This window comes from Geotrypetes seraphini, chromosome 9 (genome assembly GCF_902459505.1).
Source record: "Geotrypetes seraphini chromosome 9, aGeoSer1.1, whole genome shotgun sequence".
In the NCBI taxonomy this organism is placed as follows: Eukaryota; Metazoa; Chordata; class Amphibia; order Gymnophiona; family Dermophiidae; genus Geotrypetes; species Geotrypetes seraphini.
The window spans coordinates 28,054,529-28,071,066 of NC_047092.1; the positions used below are offsets into that span (position 1 = coordinate 28,054,529).

Genomic DNA, 16,538 nt, shown 5'->3' on the forward strand with positions numbered 1-16,538 from the left:
CGGGGAGTCGACCGGGCAAGAGGACTTGGGCTCCCTCTTGCTCCGATCGTGGATGCGGGTGCGGGTGGGAGCGCGTGCGAGCGGTCGTTCGGGGTGGGGGTGCGAACGGTCCTGCTGGGGGGGGGGGATGTATCGGACGTCGGGGAGTCGGCCGGGCAAGAGGGCTTGGGCTCCCTCTTGCTCCGATCGTGGATGCGGGTGCGGGTGGGAGCGCGTGCGAGCGGTCGTTCGGGGCGGGGGTGCGAGCGGTCCTGCTGGGGGGTGGGGGATGTATCGGACGTCGGGGAGTCGGCCGGGCAAGAGGGCTTGGGCTCCCTCTTGCTCCGATCGTGGATGCGGGTGCGGGTGGGAGCGCGTGCGAGCGGTCGTTCGGGGTGGGGGTGCGAGCGGTCCTGCTGGGGGGGGGGGGATGTATCGGACGTCGGGGAGTCGGCCGGGCAAGAGGGCTTGGGCTCCCTCTTGCTCCGATCGTGGATGCGGGTGCGGGTGGGAGCGCGTGCGAGCGGTCGTTCGGGGTGGGGGTGCGAGCGGGTCCTGCTGGGGGGGTGAATCGGGCGTCGGGCGGGGTGGGAACTATGTTTTAAAACTTTTGTATACCGCGCTCACGCATATAACGCGCGAGGGGTATGCGCGGTAGGTAAAAACGCGTATAACGCGCGCGTTATATGCGTGAAAATACGGTACTCTTTCCTTTCCCTGTTTCTCTATCTCTTCCTCATTCCTTTCCCAGTGCCTCCCTCAGAACTCTCCCCTCTTTATAATAGACCAAAGTCAGGAAAACTGTCTGACCTACACTGCTGCTCTCTTTTGCTCCCTGCTATTATTTCATTGCTCAGACATTCCTTAGCTAACCAATAGGCTACAGGTAGAGGCAGAACCAGTTGCTTAGGAGTAGAGAATGACACGGGGACCATTTACCGCAGTAAACAGTTGTCACTGCAGTAAATCCACAGTAATGGGGACATTTGCAACTGGTTTACTGCAGGAATGGGGACAATACCTTTCACCGCCTCGTGGAAGTGGTGAAAAGTCTTGCTCATGTGGTAAAAAAATTGCGCCCATGTCAGACTCGGCATCTCCTCCCCAGCTTCTCTTGTGCCTATTTTACCATCAGGAGCCAGCCATGCCATGATGAAGACCGAAGGAAACCAAAACCAAAACCTGAGACCAATGTGATTTGAAGAATAATATTACCAGACAACAAAAGGTAGGAAAAAATTTATTTTATATTTTGTGATTAGAATATATCAGATTTGAAATATGCATTCTGCTAGAGCTGGTATTAGATATAATTGGGAACCACAAAGCCCAGGCTGTGCTTTTTTAGCTTCCAGCTGGCTTAGGACTCACTCTCTCTGACCAGTGGGCAGTTGCCCTAGTTGCACTCCTCTAACACTAGTCCTGCCATGTAAGACTGAAGTATTCTGTAATCTTGATTTTTCTATGTAGCATTCTGCAGTAATTTGGTTTGTTCAGTTTTCACAATAGTGGAGGGGATATTTGTGAAAGGGAGGGGAGACAGGGGTTTTGTTGATCCTTGCTCTGTATTATTTGTGTTTATAAAATGACAATTGTACAGAATAGTCTCTTTTTATACTTTAATAAAATAAGTTCAGTATAAAATCTTAACTATTTGAGGCTTGTGCGGGTGGGATATGACAGTTTTCAGGGCGGGGACAGGGACCAAGCTTGCAGGGCAGGGACAGGGACTGAGCTCGCAGGAATGGGGCGAGGACAGGGTCTGAGCTCACGGGAATGGGGCAGGGACGGGGACTGAGTTTGCAGAGATGGGGACTGAGCTCACGGGGATGTGGCGGGAACGGTGATAAATTTTTTTTCCCTGCGTCATTCTCTACTTAGGAGACATCAATCTTCTCTCCTGATTTCCCCTACAGCCTATCGGTTGGCTAAGGACTGACTGACAAATGGTGTCTCCTAAGCCACTAGTGCTGCCTCCTTTGCTGTTTATTAGTTGGCTAAGGAATGTCTGACCAGTAGACTGCAAGGGGAGGTAGGAGCAGTTGGTAATGAGTCACAGCCTTACTTCCTGCTTTCCCCTGCAGATCTACATTGGGAAGATTTCAGCTCTGATGTCTAAGCAGTGTTGTAAAAAAAAAAAAAAAATACTGGGGGTGCTCTAGCACTCACAGCACTCACATAGCTGGTGGCTATGTTCGTATATGTGCTGGATGTTGTTCTGCATAAAATAGTATTGCAAGATGTATGCACATGCAATTCTGGTGCCAATACATGTTTCTTTAGTGCCACAATATAGCTGCTGCTAGCGCAGGCCCATGTGTGCATGCACCTGGTCTGTTCTCCCACATTAGTGCATGTTTGTTGCTCACGGATCATTTGCATTCAATTTGCATCAGTGAGCAATATTTGTGCTTTACATGTGTATTAAGGAACCCTGCACGGAGCTTTAGCACACAGCACTAACATACCTTTCTATATCAACCAATCTGAGTGCTGATACAATTTTAGTTCAAATCTATTTTATTAAGCAACAGTAAATACAACGGCAATAACAACCATGGGATACATTTTCATCAAACACCCGCGGAGGACTGGACTCTTATGTCCTCCCCGGACCCACCATACCCCCACCCCCCAACAATGAAGCCCCTACCCCCCACCCACCCCTCCCCATCCCCCCACAGATACAGATTTCTTGCACATCCAATATAGCTGCTGCTACTCTAACCATGCGTAAATGTGTCTGTCATACTAGTGTACGTCTGTTGCACACGGCCTATTACTATACAATTTGCTTATTGCAGGGCTGATATAGTAAACTTTTCTCTGAGTTTGTACAACAGTTTGCTTGAGATTTCTGATGTAGAACCATTTTTAGTATGAGAATATCTTGAGCAAAACCAAGACACAGATACTGAAGTAAAAATTGCATTGAAAAACTTAGCACAGGTTTGCACTCTTCCTTTAACACTGAAACAAATGACCCAAGATAATTGGTAGTTCAAGTGGGCCTCCTTCCATGACCCCTTGATAACTCCTGTTGGCTTAAGGTTTTCCTCATAGCTTCCCAAATACAGTCCATTCCCATTATTCGCAAAATCATGAATAATGAAACGCTGAGTCTATGGGAAAATAGAGGTTAGGTTCCAGCAGTACATGTTGTGCCTCAAAACTGTGGAAAATAAATAATGGATCCTATTGGGAAAATAGGGCTCTTGGAGTACCTGTACTCTCCAGATACTTGGGGGACATATCTGGAAGTAAATGCCTGACCGTGAGCTGAAAGTGAAAGCAAAGAAAGCTGTTTTTTTTAAGAGCCAGTACAAATACATGAACACAGTAGCGTGAATGGATAATATTAGTAATATGCAACCGCAGATATGCAAAATTGTGCATCAAGAAAGGATGAATTAATGAGAACGGACTGTACTTCTTAACACTGGAGGCAGAAGTGATACCCACTTGCTTCTGCCTCTTGCACTGCCACCTCCCATAATGATATATCTTGACCCCTAGTTGTGCATCCAGATAGAGTCCATAGCTCTTTTTTCCATAATTAAGGCAGAGTTTATTATATTTACTAAGACATGTACACCCTGGATTCGGGGGGGGGGGGGGGTTAGGGTTAGGTTTTGTTTTTGGTAATGTAATTTCTTTTTAATTGAAATTTTTAGTATAAGTCTCCCTTCCTGTCAGTGTGTGAGACGATCTCTAATAAAGCGCTGATAGGATGGGAGATATTTTACTTTTGGTGCAGTAAAGGGCTGCTATTGTGGGATTATGGGCTGTTCTTTTTCTGGCAGAACACACTTTTTAATGCTGAGGCAAGCTGCATGCATCAGGAGTAAAAACGTTTTTTTTCTGTGTGTTTGCATTAGAATACTTTGCACAGCGTTCTAACAGAACCCTTATTGCACCAATGCCTGAATTAGGAAGTTCTTTTTTTTTTTTTTTTTCTTTAACATAAGTTAGGAAACCCTGCACTGAACTTTTGAACAGTGCCTTAATGCACAGTTTTCTACATCAGTCTTACAGTAAACAAATGATATGGTTGTGCATAAAAAAATGTACAGCAACATGCCAGTTGTATATGCTCATGGGTCTGAGCTAGTGGCAGCTTTATTTGGCAAACAAGGAAATTCTATCAGCACTTGGAGTTGAAGAGAATAAAGGTACAGCTTAAGGATTAGAGCAGTGAATTAAGACCAAGGAAAGGCTGGTTCAAATCTCACTACTCTCTGTGAACTCGCAGGCCTTGAGCATGCGCAGATGCTCAAGGCCCAGCAAGAAGAGGAGGCCGATCTTCGGGCACAAGCACCAACGCACAGGACATGCCGGTGCCGGTGCCCAGATGACAGTAAGCAGCGGCGGGGGGGTGGGGGGGAAGTGCCCAATCGCGGCGGGGGTGTGTGTGTGCCGGATCACGGGGGGGGGGGGAGTGTGCCAAATCGCGGGGGAGGGGCGCTCGTAAATCGAGCCATGCTCGATTTCCGAGGCGCTGATTTTGCGAATGTTTTGCTCGTCTTGCAAAACACTCACAAACCGGTACACTCATAAACCGAGGTACCACTGTATCTTGGATCAGCTGCCAACCAGAAGTTATGTGGGTGCTAGATGATCTTCAATGACATGACTCGCATAGCTAAGCGGACAAAAAGAAGACTGTCTTTTGTATCTTATCTGCCTGCATTGATTATGGCAGCTACTCGCATAATTGCTAGCTCCTCCCCAGCTACAGCCCCGGACTAACTCAGCATTAACCATGCAGTGTCACAGAAGTCAGAGCTGGTACTTGGCAGCACTGCCTGGTTAAATCACTTTGAATATCGAGCCTTAGAGACTGTAAGCTCTCAATGGACAACATAATACCTGCAGTATTGTAACTCGCCTTGAGCAACAATTAAATAAGGTGTGAGCTACAAAATCCCATCCCATGAGTGTACATCTACACGTGTGCTGGAATGTTAATTTGCAAACACAATTTTTTGCAATACTATTGTTTATGCGCTAAATGGCATTCTATTATGTGCATGGATATGTGTATAATCAACTCTGGGTATGATTTTAGCAAATACAGTACTGGAATCCAGCTTTTTTTTTTTTTTTTTTAAACCAACACACTTCCCAACTCAGCTCCTTGTTGTCAATAGGGCCAAAAAAGTTGTGAGGCATTTTAAATCCTCAGAAGCTCTGATTTGCAAGATGAGCCAACTCTTTTATTCTTCCTCAGACCATGCACTAAAATTCTACTGTTCAAAAACCCTTGCTAAACTATCCTGGTCTTCTGTTACTTCTCTGCATTTAAATAGCTAATATCTTTATTACTATGAATTTAAATCAGATGTGCAGAAATCACCCTATGCGCAATGAGTTTCTGTGCAAAAATCGTTTTTGTAAGGGGTATCTACAAAATTGTGTGCAAAAGCTGGCACACTTTATTGCACTGGCCCCCAAGGTTGTACCTGAGACAAAAGAGGGTGAAGTGACTTGCCCAGGGTCATAAAAAGGGTCATTACGGGATGCAGGATCTGAAGTCTGGCTTCCCTGATTCTCAGCTTGCTGCTCTAACCACTAAGGCTACTCTTCCTAGATACTTCACAGCTTTGAATTTGCTTTATTAAAAAGCCAAGAAGAAAGCAAATCAAGAAAGGTAATTAATCAATAAAGAAATCTTACTGCATATCCCAGCACAACCAGACTGTGGAGAAATGTCCCCATCCTAGTTTCCTAATAACATGATACCGTCCATTAAAAAGATCTCCAATTTTTACTGGATGATAACCACCTTTAAAGAGAGAGAGAAATGTAACACACAGTCAGGATTCTTTTCAAACATGATTAGAAACAGTTGGAACTAAAACAAAAGATATATATTATTGAATCACTGAAATAATGCAAGTTTCTATTGACTTTTTATGGTAAATTTTGGCATTTGGAATACTTTGCTTAATTGTCAAAAGCTACCAAATCTGCTGTTTAACTGTTTTGCTTTGATCTGCTATTAGCAAATCATATAAATAAAACAAATTCAACCCCTCCCCTTTTTATCAAGCTGCTTGATAAAAGGGGGGGTTAGTCTTTTGTACTGAAGCCCCTTAGTATGGATAATATATCCTAAAGGAAATAGAAAGTATAGAGGGGATTTCCTATATTATGATTGTGTATGCCTTACAAAATGATACATCTCTTAACAATAAATATTGCAATACCACACTGAAACTATAAAACTATACCAGTTTTTGCATTTCAGGATTTTTGCAACAAATTGCAAGCTAAAAAAGATTATCATTTAACGTGTGAAAGTTTTATATATACTTGTTCTCAAGACTATGAAATTTTAACAAAAAACAATTTAACACCAAAATTAGCTGTAATCTGAATCTCCCCTGGTTAACTATCCATTTAAATTTGGTTGGATTAGCATGAAATTTTCTCTTCACCCTGATGAATATAAATGGCTCCATTTCTGGCATGGTATGAAAGCTTGGCGATTCCCTCTTCTGAAGTTGAAGGCTATATGATGCAAGGTTCCCCATTAGGAATCAATACCCAGGAAAAGGTGTCATCGTTGATACTTTGAAACCCTCTGCTCAGTGTGCAGCAGTGGATAAGAAAGCAAGTAGAATATTATGAATTATTAGGAAAGGAATGGAGTACCGTATGTCCCCAGATATAGGCTGCAGCCTAGTTAAAAGGGGTGGCCTATGTAACAATTGTAAGTCATCCCCCCCACCCCTGGCTCAGTGGAAAAGGAAAACTCCTAAAAACAGCCAGAAGACCCAACACAGCACCGTGTTTTGGCAGGGATAATCCCTAACTCAGGAATCAATGAAATCTGTACATAAGGGCCTAAAAAATTATGGATCATCATATAAATGAAAATAATAAAAAACAAATAGCAACAATCAAAAGCAATGCCTAAATAAATAAGCAGATCCTAAAAAATTTATGAAAAGTATTCAAGCATAATTAAAAAAAATAAATAATGATAATAATCTACAACCACCCAAAGTAGAGAGGGATCCAGAACACAAATCAAACAGGAAACAAAAAAAGCAGAGTGCCTTCAAGTTTCAGGTAAATGGACTTCAATTTATTGATTGATAGACTCGACATCAACATGGGACATGTTTCGGTATCCCCGCCTGCATCAGGGGTCTATATAAAATTATATATACATAAAAATGATTGACAGGTAATAAGAACATAAGAATAACCTTACTGGGCCAGACTAATGGTCCATTTAGCCCAGTAGCCTGTCTTCTCGGTGGTCAATCCAGGTTACTAGTACCTGGCAAAAACCCAAACAGTAGCAACAGTCCATGCTACCAATACAGGGGAAGCAGTGGCATCTCAAAATTTTTTAATTCATATCTCTTGCTTCACCAGGATTCCTCCTCCGTGAAAGGACCAGATCATGAAAAAACTTATCTTGAATTACTCAATTCATTAATTTAATTTCTATTCCATTTCACTCTTTAACTGCTTTTTTGCTGTGTCATGTCTTCTATGAAACTATATATTTTACTAAAAGAAGGGAAAAGCCTCAGATCCCCACATGCCGCCAGCTAATAAACTTGCAGGCTATACTTGAAAGGGAAGAGCCATCATAGGCTTAAAAACCTCCACTGCCCCCAATTTTATCATGGTTAAAGTTCTCCAATATAAGTCTCAAACAAACTAGATTACAGCGCTCTATTTGAATAGATGTTTTACTCTGTAACTCTATATAAAATGAAACTCCCATTCTTTCAAATTCTGTCAAGTTCAAAATGAGTGTAAATTTTCTCCACAGTTGTACTGCATAGATGAAAACAGTCTGTTTGATATGGATCAAAAAAATATTTTTATAATCACACTGTCTGCTTTTACTTGTACCTATTCTACACCACTCAGGATTTTGTAGACTTCAATCATATCTCCCCCTCAGCTGTCTCTTTTCCAAGCTGAAGAGCCCTAATCTTTTTAGTCTTTCCTCATATGAGAAGAGTTTCATCCCCTTTATCATCTTAATCACTCTTCTTTGAACCTTTTCTAGCTCTGCTATATCTTTCTCGAGATAAGGAAACCAGAACTGAATGCATTAGTTAAGGTGTGGTTGCATCATGGAGCGATACGAGGCATTATAACATTCTTAGTCTTGTTAACCATTCCTTTTTAAATAATTCCTAGCATCTTGTTTGCTTTTTTGGGCCGCTGTCCCACATTGGGAAGAAGGTTTCAGCATACTGTCCACAATGACACCAGATCTTTTTTTTTATTATTTTTTAAATTTTATTTATTTATAAGATTTTCAATTTTTAATACAAGCATTCCATTTGCAAATTGCTACAGATCCAGAAATTATATTCAATAAAACATATAAAGGAAACATTAACTATCTCTTATTTAGTCCACAAAAATGAGGATCAAGAAAAGAAATAAACTTCCCATCAGAAATAACAAAAATTAACTTAAGGTCACAGCATTAGATTCCTGAATTACAGCCAGATGGTAGGTAATACATCACTAGACATGGTTACCAACCTTTCTTTTGATTCAATAAATTCTAAAAGTTGTTTAGGCTCAAAGAAAAGAAAATTCTTATCTTGGTAAGATACATAACACTTTGCAGGAAATTTAACAAGAAATGAAACCCCCAAAGCAAGAGTTCTTAGCCTCAAGGACAAAAACTCTTTCCTACGTCTCTGGGCTTTCTGAGCCAAATCTGGAAACACTTGAACATTAGAGCCTAAAAACTTATCATTTATATGACGAAAATACAAGCGAAGGATAAATTCTCTATCACTCTCCAAGGCTAGAGTTAACAGCATGGTAGTTCTTTGGGTGACAACCTCAAGGGAGTTTTCCAGAAATGGAGACAAATTCATGTCCACTGCTTTATCTACAGGAATTTCTGTAGGAGTGGATTCCCCTTGTGGCGTCTTTATATTCAAATAATAAGCTCTAACAATTGGAGGTGAATTTTCTGATGGAATGGCTACAGTTTCACAGAAATATTTTCTAGCCATCTCAACTGGTGATATAATAGGGTACTTTGGAAAATTCAAAAATCTTAAGTTATTTTTCCTCAGTTGATTTTCAAAATTCTCCAACTTACGAGAAACATAAGAACTCTTTTTAACCAATTCCATTTGCAACTTCTTTACTTCACTCAAATTATTTCCTTGTTCCTCCAACTTTTCACTCAAATTAGTTAGAAGTACCCCCTGTTGTTCCACCTTGGAGAAGACAGTTCCATAGTCTGTTTTAATAGTAGAAAGACTCAATTTAAGGTTGGAGTCCATGACTGATATGGCCTGCCACAATGCCTCCATATCTATTTTCGCTGGTTTCTTCATCTCCCCAAAGCTGATAACATTTCCTCCCGAAGCACCTCTCACCACCTCCTCTCTGCTGCAGGGAGACTTCTGATTTCCCATCTCCACCTTCTTCCGAAGAGTTCAGTAGGGATGTCCCTCCTGTGCTGGGGTCGAGCTCTCCCTCTTGTGGTTGCCGGACTCCAGACATTCCCTGCACTGGAGTACTTCCGGATTGGAGAGGAACCAGCCTTAGCTCAGGGCTTAACGAAGCCCGGCTCACTGTGCTGAGGTCACCCAAGGATTCTGGGTTTCCCTCTGAAGTTTGGGTCACTTCACCCGAACGAGCAAAGATGCTCGTAAGTGTCATCTGGACCAGCAGTTGAGGGGATTCCACTGCTGGAGGGACAAGGCAGGGAATTCCATTTCTTTTCCCCATATCGCTGCCGGAAAAGAGTCGCAACGCGGCTCCAGGTGAGACAAGCAGCACAGCTTGTTCAGGCATCCGCTCCCGACGCCATCTTGATCCTAGCACCAGATCTTTTTATTGGGCGCTAAACCTCAACATGGATCCTAGCATCTGGTAATTATAATTTGGGTTATTCTTCCCAATGAGCATCACTTTGCATTTGTTCATGCTAAATTTCATCTGCCATTTGGATGCCAGGTCTTCCAGTTTCCTAAGATATGCCTGCAATTTTCACAATCTGCATGCATTTTAATAACTTTGAACAGTTTAGTGACATCTGCAAATTTAATCACCTCATTCGTCATTCTGATTTCCAGATCATTTATAAATAAGTTAAATAGTGCCAATCCCAGATCTCTGCGGCACTCCCCTAGTTACCCTCCTCCATTGAGAAAAATAGCCATTTAACCCTACCCTCTGTTTTCTATAGATAACAAAGTCCTAATCCACACTGAACATTGCCTATCCCTTGACTTTAATATTCTCAGGAACCTCTTATGAGGAATTTTCTGAAAATCTAGATACATCACATCAATCAGCTTACCTTTATCCACATGTTTATTCACACCTTCAAAGAAGTCAAGGAAATTGGTGCGGGAAGATCTCCCTTGGTTGAACCCATGCTGACTCTGTCCCATTAAATCATGTTTATGTGTTCCAGAATTTTATTTCTTTATAATTGTTTCCACTATTTTGCATTCCATTGAAGTTTTTTTGCTAAATTATTTGGTTACATATGATATGTTTTATTATCTGTCAATCATTTTTATGCAGGGATGCCAAAACATGGCTAGTGTTGGGTCCATTGATCAATAAATTGAAGTACATTTACCTGTTACTTGAATAATCTACAACCACTAGATAAAACATAAGAATAGTTCCTGCATTTAGTTGAACCCATGAAACTGTAAAAGAGGTTTAAAACCCATAACCAAGCCTGGTTTATGTTTAAAAGAAACTTGAAAATCATAGATTTATACATCATGTTAAAAGCTGTCAAAGAAACCATATGATTTAAAAGCCAAGCAATATGAAAGCAGAAAGAACAGAAAGAAATACTGCCACATGAGCAACACAGAAAATACAAAGTACAGAAAAATAGTTAATTTAGGGCTCTTTTTACAAAGTCGTGGTAGTGATTCTCCCATGGCAAATAAGCCGAAGCCCATAGGAACTGAATGAGCTTCAGTGATTTGCCTTGAAAGAATTACTACTATGGCTTTGTAAAAGGGGCCCTTAATGCAGTCTGAATCTATGGAAAATGTTTAAATCCAACCAACTAGCAGTCTAAATTTATGGAAAAATGTTACTTGTATACCAAAAAGATATAACCATGTTTCCAAGTTTTATTTAAAATTTGATATACCGCCTAAAAAATTGTCTAAGCAGTTGACATGATTACATTACAAAATTTCTAAAATTTAGGGGGAACATAATTAAGAATGAACAATAACAGGACTCAGAGAAACGAGCAGGGAAGGGGGAGAAGCACAATGTGTAATATGAAAATAATAATAATTTATTTTTTGTATACCGCTATACCAAAAGTGCAAAGCGGTTCACAACAAGGGAAAAATGCATACAATCGGTGAATATAAAATACATAATAACAATCAATAAAAGAATACATCAGGTAAAAGCATGGAAATTTAAACAATGACCACAATTAAGATGGTGCATATATGGTTAGTACATAAGGGGATGGGTGAGATGCTCTTCCTTCATTCGTATCATTCAGTGGAGTGAAGTTACATATTATAGGCGTCTTTAAATAAAAATGTTTTTAAGTTTGTTTTGAATCTGTCAATATGGGTCTCTTCTCAGGGGTAACGAGTTCCAGAGGGTTGGTGCAGTAACAGGAAATATTTTTTTCTGATGGAGTCATAGGATGTATGTCGTAGTGAAGGGATATTTAAGAGATGTTGATTACTGAAGCAAAGGATTCTAGGTGAGCAGTCTGTCAATGAAAATCGGGGTGTGTGAGATTTTTGTTTTAAATGTAAGCAGTAGAATTTTATAAGTGAGTGATTGGTAGCCAATGTGATTTTATCAATAGGGGCGTAACATGGTCAAATTTTTTAGCTTTATATATTAATTTTATTGCTGTGTTTTGAATGATTTTTAATCTCCTTCGTTCTTTTTGGGTTATGTCTTGATATAAGGAGTTACAAGAGTCGAGTTGTGAGATCACCAGGGAATGTGATAAGATGTTGAGAGATGATAGTTCTAACAATGATCTAATCATTAATAGCTTAAAGAAACTCCAAAAGAAAAAAAAATACAAGATTTCTGACTCACAGCAAAATAAAAAAAAAAAGCAGTATTAAACAACAGGAATATGCTAGAACTTTCAGGTGAGTAATGCCATAATACTATGTATGAGATTTATCTGAAAAAATGCATATAAAGAATGGATAACATTCAAAAAAATTTCTTACCTTCTCTTTGCGCCAAAAAACCAGAAACTGCTTCTTTTCTCAGGCAGAGAACCCCTCCAAAAGGGACTCATGGCACCAAAGCCACAGGAAAAAATTAACTTAAAACGAGAAAATAAGAAAAAAAGCAAACAGATCCAAAAGACTTCTGCATGGTTCGCTTGCAGAAATATAAAAATGGTAGATCTGTGCTCCGCAGCCATGTGGTAGGATCAGAGGGAAAAAAGTGTGATTTCTTCAAAACATGGTTTACGGTTGAGATAAAACACCTATCGTATTGACTCCAGAGGGATTTAACAGAAGGCATATTACTTATGGCAATTTTATTAAACCCAAACGATAATCGAAGATAGATGTATAATAAAGATACAATTAAATAAAATATAAAAAATGAGTGTGCATATAATAAGTATAAAAATGTTTTAAAAGATTGTTAATTCTTGCCAAAAATACTAGGAACAGGGGGCATGCAATGAAGCTACTAAGTAGTAGATTAAAACAAACTGGAGAAAATATTTCTTCAAACAACATGTAGTTACACTCTGGAATTCGTTGCTGGAGAATGTGGTGACATTAGCTAGCTTAGCAGGGTTTAAAAAAGGTTTGGTTAAATTCCTAAAAGAGAATTCCATAGGCCATTATTGAGATGGCTTGGGGAAATCCACTGCTTATTCCTAGGATAAGCAGCATAAAATCCATTTTATTACTTGGGATCTAGCTAGGTACTTGGAACCTGGGTTGTTCACTGTTGGAAACAGGATACTGGGCTTGATGCACCTTCAGTCTGTCCCAGTATGGCAATTCTTATAATAATAATAACTTTATTTTTATTTACCGCCATACCACAAACAGTTCTATGCGGTTTTCAATGGAAGAGACTGTATATAGATAGCAACATTACAGCAAACTTTCAAATTTATATTGGCTTGTTAAGTTTAGTCAGGTTTATCTGGAATTATATTAGGAGTGCATCAGGTTGAGGTGGGGTCAGAGAAATTTGTCAAAGAGATAGGTTTTTATTGACTTTCTAAACGTTTTGAGAGTGCATTTGAGATGAAGTTGGTTAAACATTTATTCCATTTGCCTGCTTGGAATGATAGTGCTCTGTCGAGGTATCTCTTGTAGATGCAGCCCTTTAGGGATGGAAAAGCGAACAAGTAGGTACAGCGTGTATTAGTTGTGCCTGGGAATTTGAATTGGTGAGACAGATAGGTTGGGGATGAACCTGTCATGGTTTTGAAGCAAAGGCAAGCAAACAGGTAATATGGGCTTACATGGTCTGATTTCTTGAGGCCATAAATGAGATGGATTGCAGCATTTTGGACGACTCTCATTCATTTGATGTTTTTTTTGAGAGATCCCAAGTATATAATGTTGCAGTAGTCTAAGGTACTTAAAATCAGGGATTGAACCAGCAGTCGAAAGGAAAAGAAATCGAAGTATTGTTTAATGGTATGAAGTTTCCATAGAGTGAGAAAGCATTTTTTGACTTGAGCATTAGTGTGATCTTCAAATGTCAGGCTTCGGTCCAGGGTGACGCCAAGGATTTTGGTTGTGGGATTAATTGGGTAGTCTGATCCGTTTAGTCTCAAGGAGGTGTTCACGATCTTGTTACTGGGACTTGCCAAGAAAATCTTGGGTTTTTCAGGATTTAGTTTGGAGTGCATAGTCCAATGTTCAACCCTGGTAAGGACAGATGAGATGAGTTGTTCTGTCTCTTGGGTCAATGAGGTTATGGGAATAATAATCGTTAAATCATCCACGTATACGTACGATTTTAGTTTTAGATCAGATAGCATATTTCCCTGTGATGCCATATAGATATTGAAGAGTGAGGGGGAGAGTAGGGAGCCCTGTGGCACTCCTCAGGAATTGGACAAGGCTTGAGAGCAGGCTCCTTCGCTGTAGACCTGGTAAATGCATTTTTTTAGGAAACCAGTGAACCAATTTAGTATCTGTCCGGAAATGCCGATGGAATCAAGGCACCTAAGCAGGAGGTCATGATCGACAAGGTCGAAGGCACTGCTCAAATCGAACTGCAGTACCAGTGCGCTTTTTCCCTGGGAAAACAGATGGAAAAAATAGTCAGTTATAGAGGCCAAAACTATTTCGGTGCTGTAATTTGTTCGGAAGCCAGATTGGGAATCATGTAGGATGTGAACTTCTCTCAGTATTTTGTGAGGTCGATGTTAACCAGACCTTCCATTAATTTAAGAAAGAATAGTATGTTGGCCATCAAGGAAACGGACTCCTTTGGGTTTTTTATAATAGGAGACATAAGAATCGCCTCTGCTGAGTCAGACCGTAGGTCCATCATGCCCAGCAGTCCGCTCCCACAGTGGCCCCCCCAGGTCAATGACCTGTAGGTGATCTATTACTCTAAAGCATTTGTACTGTATAGTACCCCTCTAATTATACCCTTCAATCCCCTTTTCCTTCAGGAATTTGTCCAGTCCCATTTTGAAACCCAAAATCGTACTCTGCTTTACTACATCCTCCGGAAGTGCATTCCAGGTGTCCACCACCCTTTGAGTGAAGAAGAACTTCCTGGCATTTGTTCTGAATCTATCTCCCTTCAATTTTGCCCGAGATCCTCTGGGAATTTACTGGTATGCATGCATGAAGAGCTGCAAAGTTCTTATTTAAAAAAAAAAGAAAAAAATGAAAATTGATGCGCCGCCAATCAGAAAAGCAGGAGAAGGGAAAAGAAGGAGGGAGAAAAGGGGTAAAGAGCGAATAAGGAAAAAGACTAGAAAAAAGAGGAAGAAAGGCCAACTGACCTAGGTTTATTGAAGGGAACTAAAATGAACTGACCAATAAAAAAAACTACAAAAAAAATCTGTAAAAAGATAAAACCTGTAAAGAAACAATGATATTAAAATGTAGAAAAATAACCACCAATGTATATAATTAAAATATAGTACAAACTGTACTCTCCAACCCATCAGATGGCAATGTGCATTGGTTTCATGGGTTCAACTAAATGCAGGAATTATACTTATGTTTTATCTGGTGATTGTACATATATATATTTTGTTATATTTGTATATAAGTATTTATTATTTTTGTCTGCAGGTCTGCAGGTATCATTGTATTTTGAGGCAATTTAAATAGTGGCCCTTCTAACCCTTTCAATGCACTACAAACAGGATAGCTTTTTTCTAAATGTGATTCCTTATTGAAGGCTGATTATCGTCATTTTTTAAATTATGCTTTCAACAGATTTTATACATTTTTTTAGAATCTGCTTATTTATGTATTTAAACATTGGCCCTCTTTTACTAAGCCGCAATAGAGGTTTCTACTGTGGCCTGGGGCGCTAAATGCTCTAGCACTCATAGGAATTCTGGTCATCGCATCTCAAAAAAAATATAGAGGGGTATTTTCAATTTGATGTCCAAATACGAGTTTGGAAATTTTGCGAAACACAAACAAAAATGCAGTAGTGAACATGACCATTTTTGAAACAGAAAAAAGTCTATCTTTTTGTTTCCAAAATGGTAATTTCTCGGATGTGCTTGTGCTCAGTACGTATTATCTTTTTTAACCATTTTCAGAAAAAAATCATGTCCAAAACCCCCCACAAAAAAACAAGCCACCGGGATGTAGGAGAGGCCAGTATTTTTTGTAAACTGACCACACAGACATCCCAGCAGAGTACCCTAGGAGGCACTGCAATGAACTTCACAAACCTTTACAATAGTCTGCAGGGTCTTCTTGTTCCTCATCATCAGATCCTAGAATTTCCTCTTCTGGTTCCGCTGGTGTTGTCTCAGGCAGAGGCAAAGGTGGTGGTGGTGGTGGAGGTGGAGGTGGAGGAGGGGGTACAGATGGAGCTTTCTGCTGAGGCTCTGGCCTGGATACAAAAAGGGGGCATATTTGGTGACTACAATATGTTCATAGAGTGGCATTGTGGAGAGTTTGGTACTTAAAAGAAAATATCACATTTCTCAAATTTTTTTTCAGTCAGTTCATCCTAACAAGTGACTGCCTCACTTTCTGTATTTAACAAATGATAAACTTTTAAACATTCCTCCCCCTTCTCAGGCACACTTTGATTCTATATGAGAAGCTGCTTTTTATATTTTAAAGTACTGCTCCTCTAGAATTTACTCCCTAAATATTTCCAATTATAACTCACATCAGTTTAAAGTTGCTCTTAAGATTAAGGGGCTCCTTTATTAAATATTATTGCAAATTATCTGCCACAGGACCCATTTATTCTTAAGGGCACTGTTGCAGAAAATATGTGCTAATCTTTAGCAAAATGCACCCTTTTTTGTTTTTTTTCTCGGGCCTTCGGTGAGGGGTAGGTGCTGTTTGGTTAGAAAGGAGGAAGCATTAAACAGTCATTCT

At 40.1% G+C, this 16,538-nt stretch overlaps 1 protein-coding gene across 10 annotated transcripts in view; it reads right to left on the reverse strand.

Moving 5' to 3' along the window:
- The window catches only part of SRPK2 (SRSF protein kinase 2), a 235,110-nt gene that overhangs the window by 123,358 nt on the left and 95,214 nt on the right, over nt 1-16,538 (reverse strand). For all 10 annotated transcript variants that reach the window (XM_033959742.1, XM_033959744.1, XM_033959740.1 and 7 more), the window contains 2 exons: nt 15,875-16,038; nt 5,656-5,764 (listed from right to left, as the gene is read on the reverse strand). In XM_033959742.1, coding sequence (XP_033815633.1) covers nt 5,656-5,764; nt 15,875-16,038 — 273 coding nt within the window. The remainder of the gene's footprint in view (nt 1-5,655; nt 5,765-15,874; nt 16,039-16,538) is intronic.